Source organism: Molothrus aeneus, chromosome 24 (genome assembly GCF_037042795.1).
Source record: "Molothrus aeneus isolate 106 chromosome 24, BPBGC_Maene_1.0, whole genome shotgun sequence".
Taxonomy (NCBI): domain Eukaryota; kingdom Metazoa; phylum Chordata; class Aves; order Passeriformes; family Icteridae; genus Molothrus; species Molothrus aeneus.
Window position 1 is genome coordinate 6,948,764 of NC_089669.1, and position 21,482 is coordinate 6,970,245.

General features: G+C 51.6%; 1 protein-coding gene across 1 annotated transcript; it reads left to right on the forward strand.

Annotated features, from left to right (window-relative positions):
• Window positions 1–3,558: 3,558 nt before the first annotated feature.
• On the forward strand, window positions 3,559–21,119 carry LMOD1 (leiomodin 1). Its single transcript, XM_066565367.1, has 3 exons — window positions 3,559–3,819; window positions 17,928–19,517; window positions 20,659–21,119. Exons 1-3 carry the CDS (start codon window positions 3,559–3,561, stop codon window positions 20,683–20,685), a joined length of 1,878 nt encoding a protein of 625 aa, XP_066421464.1. The 3' UTR covers window positions 20,686–21,119.
• The last annotated feature ends 363 nt before the right edge of the window (window positions 21,120–21,482 follow it).

A 21,482-nucleotide genomic window follows, 5' to 3' on the forward strand; every position in this document is an offset into this window, starting at 1 on the left:
GGAACAGCTGCCCAGGGAGGGTGTGAAGTCTCCTTCTCTGGAGATACCCCAAACCCACCTGGAAGTGTTCCTGTTTAACCAAGTGACCCTGCCTGGGCAAGGGGGCCAGACTGGATGATCTCCAGAGGTCCCTTCCAACCCCAGAAATTCTGGGGTTCTGGGATTCTGTATATCACTATTCCACTGTGGTGGCTGGAACCAGCTTCAGAGCATGGCCCAAGGGTCTGTAAACACATCCCCCTTCCCAGCTGTTGGTAGCCCATGAAGGACCAGTCAATGCAGACATATCCAAGCTTCTCTAATTCTGGGGTGAAAACACAATTTTTTTTTCTACTGTTTTCTTTATACAGCCCCAAGAACCCTGTGGAATATGGTCTAACAGAACTGTGCCAATATCCCAGTTAAAAAGGACTGTGTGACAGCCAACATAAATCACAGTGAGACCATCCACTCCGAACCATGACAAGTTTGAGGTGTCCCCTGCTTCTCTCCCTGACTTTCTGCTAATGTAGGAATATTTCCCCACAAAATTATGCTCTGTGCTACCTCTGCCTGGCTCTGCAGTGCAGGGGAGGAGTGGGTGATCTTTTCCTAGATCAGGAAAGGATGGGTGATCCTTCAGGAGAAACTTGGAGTCTCCCAGGCCACATTCACAGCTTCTTAGGGAATTTGGTGTGCGGTACCTCTCATCACAAGAATCAAGGTTTGGGAATGACAAAATAGAGATTTTATCAAGGTGTTGATAGCGATTATATTCTGTTGAAAACCTAGTTACAACACGGGAAAGTTTACAACAATTTACTATGAAGGAAAGGCAGACAGAGAAAATTCAAGATTTCCCTTTTAGCAGAAGGATTCTTTCTCTAGCTTAGCACTGCAGATTGTCCCTGGGGCTGTCTACATGTCCTGTCCCTTGAGCCAGGGATGGCACACCTGGGAATGCTTGGATTGTTCCAAGAAGAGGCCGACACAAAGATGTGATTCCTCACTACCTTTTTGTTGTGTGCTTTCCAGCTGGGAAATTAGCTTCCAGTTTGTTGCTCACCTCTTATAAGCACTTGATGACTGAGCACAACAATACCGTAGAAATACTGGAGGGTTGGACATTTATAGAATACAATAATAGGCTTGTATATATTGGAAAAGCCTTCTAAGATCATCAAGTCCACCTATTGCCCCAGGACTACCACTAACCCAGTAAATTCCTCCAAGGAATGGGGACTCCACCACTGCCCTGGGCAGCTGTGCCAAGACTGAGAAATCCTTTCAGGGAAGAAATTTTCGCAATATCCAACCTAAACCTCTGCTGGTGCAACTTGAGGCCATTTTCTTTTGTCCTGTCTCTTGTTCCCTGGGAGAAGAGCCTGACACCCACTGAGGTCCACCCTAGGTCAGTTAATTTCTTCCACCCCCAGACTCTGTAACTCAAATTTCTCTTCCAAAACACACAGTGTTAAAACATGTCCAGCCTTGTATCCTGAAAAGGGACCAGACAGGACCTTAAGAGAGATTCAGGGCTGTATTAAGGTGGAACAAACAAGACACTCACCTGGCTTCTTCAGGCAAAGATGGCACCAAAAGCCATCTTTCAGGTAAATTCAGGCAATTTCAGGCAAATTCAGGCAAAGACTAAATTCAGCTGTGGCAGCGTTGGGGTAGGAGAGTTGAAAGAGATGGAGAGGAACTTTTCATCAGGAACTGGAGGGACAGGGCAAGGAGGAATGGCTTCCCACTGCCAGAGGGCAGGGTTACATGGGATATTGGGAGGAAACTGTTCCCTGTGAGGGTGGTGAGGCCCTGGCACAGGTTGCCCAGGGAAGCTGGGTCTGCCCCTGGATCCCTGGAATTGTCCAAAGTCAGGCTGGATGGGGCTTGGAGCAACCTGGGATAGGTGGAAGGTGTCCCTGCCTATAGTAGGGGCTGGAACATGGTGAGCTTTAAGGTCCCTTTCCAACCCAAACCATTCCATGACTCTGTGTGTGAAGCCAGGTGGGGAAGAGAATGCCTGCATCCCTCCTAGTGCAAGCAAGCACTAAGACCCCCTGGTTGCAGGATCAGGGAAACAGTGAGGGAGATGGAATTTACCACAGCAATGTTTAAGTTCGTGCACTTAGAAACTAAAACCAACAAGTTCTTTTACAATCTGGAAAAAATCTCAGCCGTGCTGATGAGTCATAGGAAGGATATGAGCACGACCTGGGCACTGCAGTGCTGGAGATAAAGGAAATTCTGGAATACTCCAAGAATGTACATTTCCTGTCAGGATGGGGAATGTCTAGTTTGTCACTAGGAGATTCATCTGGAGCACCTAGTGCCTGTGTGAGGGTGGGATCTGGCCAGGAAGACAGGCAGAGGAGGTGATTAGGCTGAGGAAAATCCTAGGGGAGCCTGTTTTGTCAAAAAACACCAAAGGGTTCCTTGCTTGGATCAGCAGAGAGAGGCCTGGGAGCAGGCAGTAAATATTAGGAGGATGATAAAGGATGAAGAAAACCAGGATGAAGCTGGCAGGATAACAAATGTGTACAAAATGCTGGACATGGGGTAAGGCTGCCTGTAAACTTGGAGAGAAAAGCCTGTCTCCTATCCCTGTGGGAGAACTGCCACGTGCCAGTTAAACTTCTGTATGGATTAGGGAAATGGAAAGTTGGTGCTGCCAGCCAAAGCTCAGGCTTAGGTCACTGCCTGGACCAGGAGCAGGGGAGATTCAGGAATTCCCTCTGTGCAGAAGAAAGGGATGTCTTTGGGGCTGGGTGAGGGCAAGTGGGAGTGTGTGAGGAAGAGCAGCTGCGGGAACAGCCCCTCAGGGTCTGCGGGTCGGTAGGAGCTCTGACAATCCCCGGGGAATCAGGTCTGCAGAGCCCGGAGCACTCGCTACCTGCTGCCTCCATCCCTCCGATGGAAGCAGTCTGCCTCACCGCCGCCACCTCCAGCCCTTTCCTGTGGGGCAGAGCGCGTCGGCTAACAGCACCGATCCCATGCTGCAGCGGGAGAAAGAGGAAAACTTCCTCTGGAGTGGGTGCTTCCTTGCCGATTTTAGCCAAGAGCTGTCACTGTTACAGCAGAGGCTCCCCCCATCCCTTTGTAGCCACGCTGCCCACTTTAGTAGCCCCCTATCCTCCATGACACAGGCTGAGGCTGCCTCCTCCACCCCCCATTCCCGGCCTGCCAGCTCGTGCATTTTTCCCTGTTTTCTCACTAGGTTGGCCCATTGCCTTTAAAAGGCGAAATGCTCCGGACTAAATTTGGTCATGTAGCTCTGCACGGTTCCCTGGAATGTCCTCGGGTTTCAGGCTCCTCTGATAGCACCATTCCCCGCCTCCCGCTGGGCTCCATTGGCTTCCCAGCGCCCGAACCGCCACTGGATCCTGTTATTGGCCAACTCTTGGACCGAGGGGTGTCCCCTCTGGATAACCACCGTATCTCGGGCTGGAGAGCTGCTGAGATTTAACACTTCAGCACCTGCTGCCGTTCGGGAAGCAGCCTTGGAGCTTCGGCTTCTTTTTTTTCTCCTGCTTTGGGTACCACACAACCGCCACCGTGTCTCGCCAGAGAGCCAAGATGTCCAAAGTGGCCAAATACCGGCGACAAGTTAGTGAAGATCCAGATATAGACAATTTATTGTCTACTTTGTCTCCAGAGGAGATGGAGGAGCTGGAAAAGGAGCTGGATGTGGTGGATGCGGATGGGAGCATCCCTGTGGAGCGCAGTCAGACAAACCAATCAGAAAACTCCTTACCTGGCCCACAAAACTGTGACACGGCGCTCAACCACCACGACAAGGACACCAGGAGGCTCCTGCAGCGGGAGCACTCGATAGACGTAAGTCACGTCCCCCACTGCTGCTGCGGGAACACACCTCAAACCCCCCCCTTCCCCCGGGCTGAGTGAGGGACGAGATGGAAAACACAAAACCTGAGAAAGGCGTGCACTTGCTGAGGAAGAATAGCTGTCCTGGAGAGACCAGGGAGCTGGTCCTGGCACTCCGGGAGGAAACAGGGTGTCCCATAAAATCCTGGTGATACTAGTAAAGCCAAAACCTGTGCTGGTGCCAGGGATTTTCTCCCTGCCCCTTCTCTAACATCCCTGGGCAGGGCTGGGAGCAGAGCTGGGATTCACAGGAGGCTGCTGTAGGGGCCGGTGCAGTGACAGCAATGCCACGGGCTGCATTTTTTCTTTTCTTTTTTTTTTTCCTCCCTCTCCTTTGGAGATCTCTGGACTCTTGATCCTTTCAGTTCTTCTTATGCAAAAGATTAAACAGTCTCTGGTTCTTGTGGAATAAAAATGTTTCCTGCTCTGTGGAAATCACATTGAGAAGCAAGTTTTACCCTGTGCCATTTGTTTTGCATTTATTGTTCACTTAAAATTCCTTCTTTTAGTTTGATTTGGGTATATTTATCTCCCTCTCTGCACCTGGCAAATCCTTTAAGAGTTTGCTTGGAGCTCGAGAGCTTCATGTCAGTCCTTTTCCTCTTTTTGTGTTGTGCCTTAGTGGGAGACAGTCCTGCTTTTCTGTAACATTTATTAACCTCAGTACTAAGAGTATTTGCTATGTGCTTTGTGTGTGGAAGCCTGGGAAGTGTCTGGTTTCCCTAGTTTCCATGGCAGACTGAGCCAAAAAATGAAAAACGGCGATTCTGCAGCAGCTGACCCATGTGGTCATGGGCTGGTTTCATGTCGCAGGCAGGATTCGCATCTGCTGTGCCGGAGCTGGAGAGTTTTGGCAGCACAAGCAGTGCCAAGTATTGTGGGGCACTGCTCTGCTCTGGCTCTGATTCCAGATCTATTCCAGGTCACCCAGCTGTACCCTGGGTCTTCCAGCTGGGTGATCAATCTGTAACTACCACAGAGCACTTGGATATTTCTCTTTCTGGATATTTGTGGAGTTTATATAGGAGGGTCCTCTCCTGACTGTGGCATAGATACCCTTATTCCCTTCTAAATATTGGGATGAGTGGGAATGAAAATTGCACCAGTAGGAAAAATAACTGAAGCTTGATTTTGGAGAGCTGAACAAGGGGTTAAATTGTTCCTTCCCACCCCTGTCCTGGGCAGCCTAGGACCTCACTCTGGCTCTGAGAATAAAGGAGCAGCTTTCACCTTCTATATATGGTGCTTGACATGGGCTGGGGGACAGTGAGTGCCATGCCCCTCACCACAAGGGCTCTGCCTTGATTTCCTCACCAGTGGAAAATTTCCCTATGGTGCGGAAGTGCAGGTGCTGCAGGACAAACCTGCCTGGAGAGGGAAATGCTTTTATGTAGGACCAGTCATCCCAGTGACCACTGTTTTGCAGGTGATCCCAAGAGGTGACACTAAAAAATTTGCTTTTTCAGGTGGGGGGGACATTTGGGGTTGACGGGATTCGTGTTGCTGTTTCAGTGTTAACTGTTGGAACATGAGGACTTGCTTGGGAATTGGCATAGGGAAGTGTCCACGACCAGGAGGAAAGGAGGAAATTTGTGAATTTTGTTAAAAAGAGATCTGTCAAATTGCCTGATTTAACATAATGTTGTTTGGAAATGTCTGAGAGTGTGTGTGCAGTGGGAGAAGACTTGGGGTGTGGAAAGGGGTGGCCTGGGGAGGAGAGACACCTGGGTTATGGTGTAGGGCTCTGGCTGGAGGGGAGGACAGCACAGGGGTCCTGGAAAATCTCCTGCAGCCCTCTGAGTTAAGGAGGTTCAGGCTGTGGAAGACAAAGCAAATTGGCAACAGGTCAAGTTTGTCAGTGAAAATGGCCCAGTTTGATTGTGTTGCAGTAACTGGATAGGACAGAACTGACTTTCATCTTCTATTTCAATCCCTGGAGGCCAAGGAAAAAAAGTGTATCCTACACCCCTTCCTCCCTGCCATTGTTAGGATCTATGATTAACACCTAGAAAATGCCAGTTTACAGCGCTGGCACAGCAGATCATGCTGGTGGTGGAGTAGGGCTGTCTTCTGCCATGGGGTGGGATGGGATGGGATGGGATCATCAGACCACAGGAACAGTCAGAAAAAACAGTGCAGGAGGCCAATGGTCCCCTCTGTCCAGGGAAGTCCCAGGGCTATGTTTTGCTGAAGGATGGAATAAAACATGGAGCCATCCAGAGCACCCCAGGCAGGTGTTGAACTCTCCCCCAGCTGTTCAGAGCTCTGAGGTCTCCAATGACAAATCCCTCTCATGTGTCAGCAGATTCCATGTTGTGCCAGCCAGCACAGGCATGGTGGCTGCCCTCCCACGGGCTTGGCAATCCCCCAGGGTGTGTAGGCATTACCCCATACATGTCCATCCCAGCCCCTCTCATCAACAGCTCTCAGTATTCTGAAGCCAATCCAGAGGAAGTCACAGAGATGCTCTGAGGGCTGGACCTCTGCTGATCTGGAGACAGGCTGGGAGAGTTGGGGATGTCCAGCCTGGAGAAGAGAGGGCTCCAAGGAGATCTCCTGAAGAGACATCACAGACACAGGATAAAATCTTCTACATGTGCACAGTGCAGATGGTCCCTGTATTTTTGTCTCATGGAGGCTGGACCGCCTTTGCACACGAGAAGCTGAGGTGGTTCAGTTATCTTCCAGCACCATTTCGCTTTCTCTCAGATATCCCATTCCTCTGCAGGCAAGACCTCCTCCTGTTTCATGCATCCTTATCCCTGCAGGCTCCTGGGAATGTCTCTGTGTCCCCAAGCTCTCTTCTTGGAGGCTGGACAGGCTCCTTATGGCCTGGTCTGGATGCAGAGGGAAAAGAAGTGAACTCAGAGAGTTTATTTAATCCAAATTCTGTGTATCTGAAGGATGCTGGTGCCAGAGGACAGCAGGTCCCGGAGAAGGATTTGTTTTCACAAGAGCTTGGGAAGGTCTTGTAAAAAGTCCTGCCTTCCTTTCTGACTCTCTCAGGCTTGGAACTTGCTGCTGGGTGATTTTTAATCCTATGGAAAGTGGAGTGATTTTTAATCCTCTATGGAAAGTGGGTGATTTTAATCCTGGGTGATTTTTAATCCTCTATGGAAAGTGGAGATCCTCAGCAGTGAGCCCTTCTTCAACACCACGGGCAAGCAAGTCAGGATTTAAATTTTTTATTAATGCTCAAAGCTTGTCATCTTTTCATTAAAATATCTGGAGGGAAGAAAGCAGCTCTTTATTTAACTTGCTGGTTCAGACTTGAGGGAATTTGCAAACGAGGGTACAGCAGGAGTTATATCATTCCTTGAGCATCTTCCCAGTTTGTCCCTAACACACGTACTGAAACTCTGCTCTTCTGTTTATTAACCAGTTCTCAGTTCTCAATTCTCAGTTCTCTTGACTGCCAAGACTATTCCTGCTCCCTTCCAAGAGTCTTCACTAATTCTCAGCTCTTGCCTTTCTTTTAGCCATGTCCTGACCTGGTCTCTTTTCCCTCATCAGAGAATCTTTATAATTGGAAAAGGCCACTAAGATCATCAAGTTCAAAGAATCCCAGAATCCCAGACTGATTTGGGTGGAAAGGGACATTGAAGCTCATCCCATTCCACCCAGCCCTGCCATAGGTAGGGACACCTTCCACTATCCCAGGATGCTACAAGCCCTGTCCAGTCTGGCCTTGGACACTTCCAGGAATGGAACAGCCACAGCTGCTCTGGGCAACCTGTGCCAGGGTCTCATCTCTCTCACAGGAGAGAAGGGACCATAATAAATTGTTCTGAACAGCTTCTGGCCCCCCAAAAGAGATGAAAGGGGTGGGTGACACTGGGACATCCATCCAGAGGCTTCTGCAGTGGCTTCCGGCCCATGGAATGAGCAGTGGGTAAAGCTGTGGGTACTTTCACTAGCACACAGAGAGGAATAGAGCTGGCAGCTTCCTGGGCTTTGCGTTCCTCCATGGATGATAGCCAGGATATCCAAACTAGTCACACATTTGGAAAGAAACCAAAGGTGTTGAGCCGTTCCTATTTGGTCTTTAAAGGAGGCCAAAGATGATCCCTCCAGCTGCACAAGTCACTCTCCAACTCCCTGACAGGAGGGAGCAGCCAGGTGGGGGTCAGGCTCTGCTCCCAGGGTTCAAGTTGGACATCACAAGGAATTTCTCCATGGAAAGGGTGGTCATATATTGAACAGGACAGGACTGCCTAGGGCAGTGGTGGAGTCCCCTTTCCTGGAGGTGTGCAAGGAATGCCTGGATGTGGCACTCAGTGCTCTGGGCTGGGTTACAAGGTGGGGGGGATTGGTCACAGATCAGACTAGGTGATCTCAGAGGCCTTTTCCAACCAAATTGATTCTGTAATTCTGTGAAGTCCAGGAGATCCCTTTCATTGCTCAGAAATGAAAACTGTTGTCTGTGCTCTGTGTTTCATTCTGAGTTTCTGCAAAAGTCCCAACCCTGTCACAAGAGGGATGAGCAGCAGCAGCAGGAGCTGTTACCTGCAACAGATGATAAAACAACCCTCCAAGGTTAACATAGAAGCATGAACAATCCCATGACAGCTCCCAGAAGGATCTGCATTGTGGAGAACAGCTGAAAAATGGGAAGCGAGAACACAGGCATCTTTGAGCTGCATTCCTAAAAAAATGGTGTGAGAAAGACCTTCACAGCTGGATCAGTGTTTTTGTGATGCCCTTGGGGGCAGAAGCTTTGCTTTCCTTGTTTTTCCTTTTGTGACCAGGGTGAGTTGCAGCACAAAGCGTTCCCAGTGACTTGGAGCTCATGCCAAAGGCACACACAAGTTTGGGAGATCCACGGTCCATCTAAGGGCACAAGCAGGGAAAGAAACCAATGGATTTCTAGTCAATTGGGAAAAAAAGAGTAAAAATCCAAGTTCTATGTTTACATAAAGCACAACAGGGATACAGATAAGTCCATGGAAGTGTTTGGAGTGTTTAGCTTATATGGGCTGAGCTGCCCAGGAGGTTTAATATGTGTTTATGTTGAGCTGATAAATAGACATGGAGGAGGAGAAGAGCTGGGTCCGTTATGTGTCCCTCTCTTTCGCAGCACTATGACATCACTTGTGTGCTAAAACCATCTCAGTGACTCAGCTTCCAGCAGGACGCTGGGATTAACCGGTCATATTGCTCCAGCCCACCCTTTGCTGTGTGGGAATCGTGGCAGGATGGAGCAAGAGGATCTCAGTGGCAGGGCATATGTTTTGAAGTCAAGGTGTGGCTTGCAGGATGGTGGGGGACAGACACACCTGGAGGGTGAAGGGTCCTGCTCTGTCCTTTCCTCTGCCCAGAATGTGGAGCAAACAGGGATGAAAACAGAAAGGAACTGGAGCTGTGGAAGCAACAAGAGCCTGTCCCATCCATGGTGTGGCAGCAGAACCAGGGCAGTGCCCATGCCCTGTGCTGGCACTACTGGTGTCACACCTTCAATCCCTGTAACAGTTTTGGGCTGCTCAGGAGAAGAAAGTCATTGAGGGGCTGGAGCAGGACCAGAGAAGGGAACAGAGCTGAGGAAGGGTCTGGAGCCCCAGAAGTGGCTGAAGGAGCTGGGGGTCTCAGCCTGGAGAAAAGGAGGCTCAGGGGGGACCTTCTGTCTCTGCACAACTCCTGACAGGAGGCTGCAGCCATGTGGGAGTCAGGCTCTGCTCCCAGGGAACAAGGGACAGGAGGAGAGGAGACGGCCTCAAGCTGTGCTAGGGAAGGTTCAAGTTGGAAATAGGGGGAAATTTCCTGCATGGAAAGTATTGTAAAGCACTGGCATAGGCTGTCTAGGGCAGAAGTGAAGTCGCCATCCCTGGAGGGATTTAAGAGCTGTGTGGATATGGATGTGGCTGTTGTGGACAGGGGTTAGCAGTGAACATAGCAGTCCTGGGGGAATGGCTGGACATGATGAGCTTAGAGGGCTTTTCCAACCATAGTGATTCCATTATTCTGTGATTTCCTGAAACACAACTGGAGAGGCACCAGCCCAGGTCATAGAGGTGTCCTGTGCAACCCCTTGACCATGTGTTGAGCAGCCTAGGGCTTATGCACAGTATTTGGATCAGGATTTATGCTGCATGCTGCTGAGAGCTCCAAGGGGTCCCTCCTCCTGACAGGGGCACCATGGCATATGTTGGACATGCCCAGCACAGGAATGAGCTCCTGCATAGCCATGGCAGCCTCTGCCAAGGAGAGTGATTTGCCATTTTCTTCCTTACAGGGAATTCCCCAGTTCCCAAGAACCAGAGATGGTGACCCCTGGCATGCCTGGCTGTATGCCTACTAAGTGCTCTGTCCTGGGATGCAGCTCCCATGTGGTGCCAGAGCCTGAGGAGCAGGTGCTCCTGTTTCCCACAAACTATTTAAGGGAATGACCAGCAAAACTGTCCAGATTTTCCAGGTAGGCACCTGGAGCTTGGCTCATGTCACCTGCTGCAAGAACCTGGGATCATCTTCCAGCACCAGGTGCCCACTGCCAGGGGGTATTTGTGATGGTTCCATGGGCTGCTGGATGGAATCCATTGGATACTTGCACCAGCAAGGGGCCTGGAGATGTGCCCATGTGTTGCCAAGAGGCTGGGAGCAGTGTCCTGTTCCTTGACCATCCAGCATTTATGACACAGAGGATGGAGATCGGATTAAGACTTGCTAGGGCTGAATTGCAATTCTGCTGTTCCTAAAAATCCAATGAATGCTTTATGTGGGCTTCCCACAAAGTGCGCTGGGCAGAAATCCAGCCTAGAGGTGTTTGTAGTGTTAATTGCTTGGATTCCCTGCTCTTTTCAATCCCTGATGAAGAGGAGACAACCAGGGAGAAGGTCTCATCTTGGAAATATCCAGTTCAGCCATGGCAGTGCCAGTAGAAGGGCTGGGAATACAGCAAATGGAAGAGAAAAACCTGGACTTCTAAAACTTGATTTTGTTAGATGAAAAAAGTTTCCATTTGCATAGTATTCAGTGGCTTTACAGCTTTCTGGGAAATGGCTGCATCTCCATGGAAGGGCTGGAGCTCTTCTGTTAAAGGAAACCAAGTTAAAACATTTATTGCCTTAATTCAGGGGGAAAAAAGAGGCATAATCAGGGCCAGAAGCTGCCCAGTCTCTGGAGATCTGCATCTCAGAAAGGGGACTTTTTAAAAACATTGGCCTGAGACATGCAAAGACACAGTGATATTTGAGGTCAGAGAGATCTGGGCAGAAGGGAAGGGGAAAAGCTGAACTCCTTGTGAAAATGACAGGATAATATGTGAAGCAGGACAGGGCAAGGAGTTGCTTACATCTCTCTGGGCTTTAGCACACAGAGCATGGCCAGGGGTCATGTATGTCTCAGTGCGGAAAGCTGAGGTCCTTTCAACCTTCCTTCCTGCCAAAAGAGCCCAAATGTGCCAAGAGAAACTCTTGGCTGCCTGATCCTCTCAAGAAGCCCCGTGGATGTGAGCAGGGTCTCCCACAAATCTTTCCATGGTATTTGCTGAGGAGCAGGAGGGTTGTCCAGGGTGTCCCAGAGCCAGCAGAAGCCTCACAATCCTGCTTCCTTTGCAGGTCACTGGCAATCCAGGTTCAGCAGCTCCCAGGACTCAGCCAAGGACACAGCATTCTTTCTGGAATGTCCTTGGCTCCGAGTTGTCCCTAGGCTACTCAAAACTGGCTGAGGAATGGAGGAAAAGAGCTTGGGCAACTTGTTGTGGTTTGGCTTGACCCTAGCAATCCTCTCCAGAAGTAGGTACCCAAATACCAGGAACATCAAACAACCTGCAACCCCCCTGCTTTTGCCCCCAGCCACCTCAATGGCTTCTCCATGCAGTGGGACAGTCTCAGAGGACATCCCCGTCCCTTTGGAGCTCACACAGGGCTCCTGCTCAGCCTCCTCAGCCCTAGGGTCACACTGAGGGGTGGAAGGAAGCTGGTGCCTCGCTCATGGGCTCTGGCTGGGATTTGGGATAGGTGGGTGGGACAGAGGGAACATAGGAGTCCTCAGAGTCTGGCAGGTAGGCAGGTATCTCCAGAGAGTGATTCCCAAAGTTAGAGCTGTGGATTCAATCCTAGAGTCTTGTGGTAGCTTTGGAGACTTTATAGGGCTTGGCAGCAGCCCTATAAAGGGCTGTAGGACAGACTGAAACCCCCCAGGCAGTGAAAGAAGATTGGCTTGTTAGTCATGGATCATAATTATCCCTAAATCTGCTAATTTAAGCAACTCAACACAGTTTCCTTCCCTCACCAGTGTGGTCTAGGACCCCCACAGCTGACCAAGAGATTTTGGTGAATTGTCTGTCTGTGTCTCAGAGATCCCACCTCATTCCTGGGCTTCCCCACTTCCCCATTTTTCCACCACCAAAAGCTACTCAGGATTTGTGTGGGACCAATGGAATTGTGCTGGTGTTGTCCAAGCCATGCCATGCCAAGAGATGATCTGGAAAATGTCTCATAGGCTGCAGGAGGAATTTATTATCCCAGCAAAGGCTGGGAGAGAGAACAACCCCTTGGCCTGGGTGTTATTCCCAAGTCTGCAGCTCTGTAGGGATTGCAGTTGCTTTGTAAGGAGCTTGGTTCTGGTGGGACAGTCTTTGTTGGTGGCCAAATCCACATGCCAGACAGCCAGCATGGCCCTGCCTGGGAAGCTGCTGGAAAGGAGGGACGCAGTGGGTCCCCAGAGGAGGGTCGTGGTGGGCTGCAGTGCATGTGCAGAAACCACTATCAGCCACCTTGGAGCTGACTCTAGATTTCCCAGCAGTACAGATGATTGGGATGGACCCAATCCTGGCTCAAGCTTCCCCTGTTGTGCTCCTGAGGTTCTCATATCATCACAGGATGATGTCTCATATTCAGCTTCCAGAGGCCCCTAGAGCTGCAGGTGACATTAGAGACCGAGCCAGGGTCATGGCTGCAGATTGAGTTGAGTTCACTGTTCCTGGAGCCACTTTCACAGGAGCTGCAAGTGCAGGTTTGGCCTTTCCTCATGGGGACCAGCATGATTCATGTCCCCAGCAGTCACCTGCACAGAGGAACTTGTGGACTCTTGAATCATGGCATGGTCTGGGTGGGGAGGGACCTTGAAGATCATCCCATTCCAGCCCTGCCATGGGATGCCTTTCACTGTCCCAGGTTGCTCCAAGCCCTGTCCAACCTGGCCTTGGACTCTTCCATGGATGGGACAGCCCCAGCTTCTTTGGGCAGCCTGGGCCAGGGCCTCACCACCCTCACAGGGAGGAATTCCTTCCCAGTATCCCACCTATCCTTGCCCTCCAGCAGTGAGAAGCCATAGTCTGTTTCTCCAGACCCTTGTCCCAAGTCCCTCTCCAGCTCTCCTGGAGCCCCTTTAGGCACTGGAAGGGGTTCTAAGGTCTCCTCAAAGCCTTTTTTTCTCCAGGCTGGACACCCCCAGCTCTCCCAGTCTGTCTCCAGATAAGAGGAGCTCCAGCCCTCAGAGCATCTCTTGGCCTCCTCTGGACTCACTCCAAAAGCTCTGTGCCCTTCTGATCTTGGGAGTCTTCTGGCTTCCCAGCCAAGCCCTCCTTGAACCTCAATGGGGTACTCCTCCCTGGAGCCAGCACGGAGCTGCTCATGCTCTCAAGATTCCATCCTCACCTCTTGTTCTTTGCCTGAGCCAAGCATATCCTGTCGTGGTGAGACCATGAGGGGCTCTTCCCAGGACATACCTCTGAAAATAACTGCAGGCTGGGGAAAGCTGGCCCCTTACAAAGACTAAACTTGGGCAAATGCATTTCCATGTCTCCTCTGCCAGGGACTGATGTACCAGCAGCTGCCTCTCCTCTCCTCTCCTCTCCTCTCCTCTCCTCTCCTCTCCTCTCCTCTCCTCTCCTCTCCTCTCCTCTCCTCTCCTCTCCTCTCCTCTCCTCTCCTCTCCTCTCCTCTCCTCTCCTCTCCTCTCCTCTCCTCTCCTCTCCTCTCCTCTCCTCTCCTCTCCTCTCCTCTCCTCTCCTCTCCTCTCCTCTCCTCTCCTCTCCTCTCCTCTCCCTTTTGTTTGGAATCTGCTCTGGGCACAGCAGGGTGACTGTGCCCACCTTCCGCCTGCTAAACAAGCAGCCAGATCAATAACTGCCATTAAACCAGCCATTTTCCACCCCAAAATGAGCTGTGGGGCTTTGGGGGCAGGAAGTGAGACCCTCACTCCACCTCCAGATTAATTTTCCCCATCCCCAGCTCTGTCCCCAGCCCCATCCCTTGCTCAGTGCTGGAGTGAGTGCTTGGATTCCAGGCAAGAAGCTCCCAGTCTCCTTTGCCTTTTAAGGCAACATTTGAGTGGGTTTGATGGTTACAAATGCTAACAAGCCATGGCAATGCTCATTTTAGTCTATTTAGAGGAAACGGGAAGGCATTTCAGTTCATCAAAACACTGGTGATTAATCAACCGACTACCAGGCTGTTTTCATTAGGCTTATTTTTAAAGGTCTGACATGCTGTGTAAAAATATTCCCCTAATAAATGTGCTTGTGGCAGAGGGAATGGCACAGAGTGCATGCAGCAGCACTGGTTTCCAGGTACCCAAGGTAAATATGCCAGTGGGCAGAGAGAAATGAGCAGACAAGGACTCAGGATAGCCATGAAGAGGGGACAGCTGGCCCTGGGCTGCAGGAGAAGCTGTGCTGGTGGCCATGGGGGCAGCCAGGGGTTCCAGAGCAAGGGAACGGTGCTTATCTCTCTCCTGAAACACAGCTCTGCCTCCGAGCTCCACTTCCAGTTGCACTTCCAGCCTGGAGGTGAGGACTTTGGAATTATCACCAGTGTGGGCTGGTGACACCTGAGGCTGGCTGCTGCAGCATGTGCTGGGCTAGTGGGACACACTGAGAGCCCTGGGATGGTGGAAAGGCAGGAGGAGACAAGGACATGTTCCCTCTTGGGCACCCATGCGACCTCAGGCAGAGCCTGGAGCAGACCTGCTTTGGAGATGACCCCAGGCTCCAGCAAGGGATGGAGCTGGGCCACAGTGACCCTTGGTTTTAGAAACACAGATCTGGTTTCTTGCCTGAACATTTTTTTCCTCCCGATTCCTGTCCCTCTGCAGCCACTGGAGCTGGGTGCGTGCCAAGTGCTCTCCCAAGGCAGTTCCACAGGAGATGAAGCAACTTGAACCCCTCTCATCCCCTGCAACCATCCAGCACTTCTTCAATAACCTGCATCTCTTAGATGGGATCTTCTGATGCATCCCAAATTTGCTGTAAGCAAATGATCCCACAAGTGCTACGCACAGTGGCAGAAACACCCATGATGGTCACTGCATATCTGTTGCGTTCCTTTGTTCCTGTGCCTGGGGCCACAGCTGGCTCCTTTCCCCCCAGCTTCTTTCCCCTGACTTCTCCCAGCTCTCTTTCTCCTGATTCCTTTTCCCACATCCCATTCTCTGGCTCCCGGTCTCTCCTCCCCCAAACTGCAGCACATGGACATGTGGTCACACATCCATGAATGGAAGCTTGAACCACATAACAGTACATACCCAGCATGTGCTGCAGCACCTTTCCCAAGTAGGGATTTTCCATGGATTTAATTTTCTTCTATTTTAATTTGCTTGGAGTAAACCATCACCTTCTTCAAGCATGGGAGAGGTTGCTGGTCATTTTCACCAGGGTCTTTCTCCGTCTCTCCAAGTTCTGTTCATCCCTGGCCAAAGCCTTTGCTCCTCTTTGTCTTGGATGTGCCCAGGGTGCTCAGGGGAGATTCAGAGCTCGCCAGTGTTAGGCTGGGTGAGCTTGGGCTGGGAAGGAGAAAGATTTCTGGAGCAGTTGGCATGGAGATGAGGCTGCTGGCTCTGACTCGATGGGTGCTCAGCCTGGGGTCACCAAAATGTCACAGAGCCCTGAGGAGGATAAATGTTCCTTCTCAGAGGAACCTGCAACCTGGGCACTCCCAAACACCTTGGGGAGGCCCTGTTGGGTACCAGCAGGGCAACACCAGTGTCCTCATCCCACAGGCCTCCTGCCAGGGCTCTTCCTCCATTGAGGTGCTTCAGGATGTCACTGACCATCTGTGTACCATTCTGGTGCTGAGAATAGACCACAGCTTGGTGAGAAGGACCCCTGGCTCAGTGCCAGAGGAGGTGGCATCACCTGCTCCCTGCAGCACCTAGGACTGGGGTGCATGGGAGCCCCATCCCTGTTCCCTAGGGTGGCAGCAGTAGGGACTGTGGGGACTATGGGGCCCCCAGGCCGGGCCAGGCTCTGTAGGGGTCTGGCAAGAGCCTTCCTGTCCCTGCTCAGCCCTGCGCCAGGAGCCAAGAAATCGCTTAACTAAACAAACAGCTCTCTCGTCCCTGATGGCATCTGTTTATACACCAGGTACAAACAGTCCCCAGGACTGCCCATGCACAGCCAGTTCTTTCCACAAAAATCTGTCCCTGAGGGCTGGCAGTACTGCATGTGGGGAAAGTTCAGCCTTGTGCTCCCCCGGCATGGACACTGTGGAGCACCAGGATGAAGAGGAGGAGGCCAGCCTGACTGCAGACTGTGGTGTCAGGATTCAGATCTGGGGGTTCCAGGCACTGGGTGAAGCCACAGTGCTGTCCTGATCATGAGAGGATCCAGGGAGATTGTAAAGGCATCACAGCTGCATCTCCCAGAGGCATCTTCCTTCCTCCTTTCCCTGGAGTCCTAAAATCCCTCCAGCAAAGGTGATGAGCCAGGCCAGTGCTGAGGACCTGTGTGTTCCCTAGCTGTGGAGGAGGGAGAAGGGCATTTAAATTGCCAAACCTTGATGTGAAACTTATGGTAGTATCCTCCACTATGCAGCAAACTTGGTCCCAGTGTCAAGTTCATCTCCCTTCAGCCACCTGAAGCATTGGTTCCTCTCCCTTGGGAATGGATGTGTTTCATGTCATGGAGTCCCAGACTGGTTTGGGTTGGAAGGAACCATAAAGTTAATCCCAGTCCACCCCCTGCCATGTGCAGGGACACCTTCCACTATCCCTGGTTGCTCTAAGCCCTGTCCAACCTGGCCTTGGACACTTCCAGGCATGGGGCAGCCCCAGCTTCTCTGGGCAGCCTGTGCCAGGGCCTCACCACCCTCACAGGGAGAATTTCTTCCCAATATCCCATGTAACTCTGCCCTCTGGCAACTGCCAGAGAACCATATCAAAGGTTGTACCAATGCTGATGGAGACCCCTCCCAGCCCTTCAGCCTTCGTTGAAGGCTGCAACAAGGCATTGGCTGTGTCCCCAAGCTGCTGGAGTTGGCTATGGCCAGCAGCAATGCCCAGGACAGGCTGTACCAAGGGTAAGGGTCACATGCTTGTAAAAATGGCCAAAATTTCCTTCTGACCTTCCCCCAGACTCTCCAAGCCCTTCCTTCTTTTGATGTCTTTGGACACTGGGAGCAGATATGCTGGGAGTACCTCATGCATTAGAAAGCTATAAATGCCATTCTCCCATTTCCTCAGTTTTCTGCTCAAAAGTGCAAACTGCCATTGAAGGGAGAATGGTTTTGCAGAACCCAGGGTTGGAGTGACTGCTGGGTCAGCAGTGTCACTAGGGACACTGCTGTGGGCTCTCCCCTGCTTGCATACACATCCAGGACAGTGTGGAGAATGTTGGGCTACAGACTGGGAAAAGCCACCAAGCATCCAGCCATTCCTAACCATTTAGGAAAGGTGGGAAAGCACCTGGGGCTCACAGGGAGACAGGCACTACCTCCATCCCTAGTTAGAAAAATGATTTAAAAATTGTAACTTAGAGGGGGTATCAGAGAAGGTGCTCCTACACCTTGTTAGCTTATGGCCTGTCAGGGAGGGTGTCCTGCAGACCTCCAGAGCCCTTTGGGAGGGGGGGCTGGAGGCAGAAGGAGAGCAGAGCTGCCTTAGAGAGCTGCAGCAGGACCTCATCACACCTGGGTCCTGCAGGCTCTGCCTACATTCAAGGCACTCACATGCTGAACCCTTCCCTGGAGCTGGGACCTCGGCTGGGCCAAACATTCCTCTTCAAAGGCCAGCCACAGGCTGCAGGATGTTCCCATGTGACAGAGGTCAGTGACCGCAGGACTGGGGTGGCAAGTCTGTAGGTCAGAGGCACCTGTTTCTGTAATTCCCAGGTGTTTTTCTCCCACTAGGAAAGCAGGTTGAGCAAGAATGAGGGAGACAAAAATCAAGAAGAAAAAGGAAAAGAATCTCCTTCCAAAGAACTGGCCCAGAAACAAGATGCTAAAGTGGGGAAAGACTCGAAAAAGGAAGATAGTGCTCAGAAAACAGACCTGAAAGGTAAAGCTGAGACTGAGACCAAGAGCAAAGAGAACAAAGCTATGAATGATAAAGTAAAGGCCATGGAAAAAAAGCTGATGGGGAAGGACAAGAAGGAGGAAGAGAAGGGTTCAGTGTTGAAGAAGGACACAGGGAAGAACAAAAAGGAGGAAGAGAAGAGCTCAGAGTTGAAGAAAGATGCAGGGGAGGATAAAAAGGAAGAAGAGAACAGCTCATGTTTTAAAAAGGAGGATGCAGGGAAGGATAAAAAGGAAAAAGAGAAGGTCTCAGCAGCAAAGGAGGAGACAGAGAAGGAAAAAAAGCAAGAAGAAAAGGATTCAGCATCAAAGGACACAGGGAAGGACAAAAAGGAGGAGAACAGATCAGAATCAAAGAAACAGGCAGAAAAAGACTTAAGAGGGGAAGGTAAAAAAGAAAATTATAAAAAAGAAGAGGAAAAGGCTTCAGCTGTGAAAAAATCCAAGGCAGATGAGAATGATAAATCCCAGAGAGAAGCAGAAAAGGCAGAAAAGGTGGAGGAGAAACAGGAGGCCAAGGCAGCAGCCGGGAGCAGCCCTTCCAAGTCTTCCTCCAGCAGCTCTGCAGATCAAGCCAAGGATGATGAAGCCTCCAGCATCTTTGACGAGCTCATCGAGAAGGTGAAGAACAATGACGCTGAGGTGACCGAGGTCAACGTGAACAACTCTGACTGCATCAACAACGAGACCCTGGTGCGCTTCACTGAGGCCCTGGAGTTCAACACTGTGGTCAAGGTGTTTGCCCTGGCAAACACCCGCGCTGATGACCACGTGGCCTTTGCCATTGCCATAATGCTCAAGTCCAACAAGGTGCTGACAAGCATCAACTTGGACTCCAACCACATCACAGGCAAGGGTATCCTGGCCATTTTCCGGGCCCTGTTGCAGAACAACACACTGACAGAGCTACGTTTCCACAACCAGCGGCACATCTGTGGGGGGAAAACAGAGATGGAGATTGCCAAGCTCCTGAAAGAGAACACCACACTCCTGAAGCTGGGTTACCACTTCGAGCTGGCTGGGCCACGCATGACTGTCACCAACCTGCTGAGCCGAAACATGGACAGGCAGAGGCAGAAACGCCTCCAGGAGCAGAAACTGGCACAGGAACGGGGGGAGAAGAAAGACCTCCTGGAGGTGCCCAAGCCTGGAGCACTGCCAAAGGGGTCCCCCAAGGCATCCCCACAGCCATCCCCCAAGGCTTCCCCCAAAAGCTCTCCCAAGAAAGGAGGGGCACCCACCATACCACCCCCACCTCCTCCTCCACTCGCCCCACCACTGATGATCAACGAGAACCTGAAGAACTCTCTCTCGCCAGCCACACAGAGGAAGTTGGGAGACCGGGCGTTGCCAGTCCAGGAGAAGAACTCTCGAGACCAGCTCCTGGCAGCCATTCGCTCCAGCAACCTCAAACAGCTCAAGAAGGCAAGTGCAGGGCCAGGTGGGGCCCATGCACAGGGTGGGGCTGGGGGCTGAGGTCATAGTGGCTGTCACTCTGGCAGTGTCCTTCTCTGGAGTGGGGTTGTGTCCAACTCCTGCACAGGGGCAGATCCATCCCTTTGCCAAGCATATGGGGAAGGAAGATCCATCCTTTAATGCCATCCTGCAGAGCAGATGAGGTCAGCAGGTCCATCCTTTGGCAGAGCATCCAACAGGAGATCCATCCCTTGGCAAAGAGCATGACAGTTGCAGATCTATCCCTTGGCAGAGCTCCTGTGTTGGGCAGATCCACCAGGATCCAGGGGCTGGGACACAAGGAAAAACCCATCCGTAAGTTATAACTCACTGGGCTCTTGATATCTTGTTGTGGCTGAGCCCATGCCCCTGGGGTCAAAGGCAGCCCAGGATGGCTGGAGAGGTTTCATCTGCATTTAAACAACTGAGACATTTCTTGGTGTCAGCCCCAGTCTGGACTTGACTAATCCTTTTGAACTCTTTACATATGAGTGAATGTTGATCTGAGGGTACTGATACAGCACTTGGGGACCAGCAGAGAGGTGTGGCCAACTTCTCAAACAGCTAGACTTAGCCAAGGGTGGCCTGGATGCTTGAAAGCTGTGGCAGCAACTGCCCTCCTAATACAGGAGGCCCATAAATTCACCCTTGGGCAGCACATTGTCAAGTATGTACCCCATGCAGTAATAACTGCTGGAATAAAAGGGCCTAATGCTGGTCCCAGCATGGAGCCTTGAAACCTCTCACACACTCCAGGTGGTTTGTGTCCCTGCTGGGCTGTCCATGGGCAGCCTGGCCAAGAAAAAGAGGTCATTGAATGGTTTGGGTTGGAAGAGACCTTGGGGATCATCTCTATCCTGTCATGGGCAGGGACACCTTCCACTAGCCCAGGTTGCTCCAAACCGCATCCAACCTGGCCTTGGGCACTTTCAGGGATGGGGCAGCCCCAGCTTCTCTGGGCAATCTGTGCCAGGACCTCCTCACCTTCACAGGGAGGAATTTCTCCCCAGTAGCCCATCTAACCCTGTCGTGGATGTCCCTACACCATGTCAGTGACAGTCCTGCACCCCGTCCCATTGCTTGCCCAGTAATGGGGTGTGCTTCCCTGCAGGTGGAGTTGCCGAAGCTGCTGCAGTAGGGAGCGGGAGGATTTTTCCCCTGCAGCCCATGGCAGACCCCCAGACACTCACCTTTCTCGTGACAAGCCCTTTGGAACCTGCAGTGACCGACGCCAAGGAGCAGGGATCTCTCTGGGACACGGAGGATGGGCCGGGCCCAGCAGGACATGATGGAGGAGGTTGTATTTATTTTTTGATGGTTGTGAAGCCTTCAAACTCACTCTTCTACCAGCACTGTGCCCCACTGGAGATGCCAAGAATAGAGCAGGGGTCTGCAGAGCTGATCCTTATGGAAATTCCCCGTCAGAGCATAACAAAGGGGTTTGGCACCCCACTCTATCCAGGGTCCAGCCTGGGGTGAGCAAGAGTACCCCCAGCCATGGGGGGGAGCAGGGGATACCCAGACCATCATCACATCACCACAAGGTTTCTGGGTGGCCAGCAGAGTTTTGGGATTCAGGCACAGCAGTGGCTGCAGAGCTGGGGGTTCAGGCTTGACGTCAGGAGGAATGGGAGGGTGGGAGAAGGGAGCAGCCAGGGAGAGAGGGGGCATGGAAGTGGTGGGACACAGGGAGCCAGGCTGGGGCCAGGAGTTCGGGCATCTTGTACGCACCCACAGTACTGCAGGGGGACCCCCAGAACTCTCAGAGCATGGAAACCAAATCCACCTCAGAGAGAGCAGGGAAAGCACCAGCTCAAGGGGGGCAGTGGGTTTTGGGGTCATGTGATGCCCATCCTCCTCCCCCCATCCTTCCTGTCGTGACACCTTGATCATGATTTGTCTGACTGTGGCCACTGCATCAGCAATAAAGCTCAC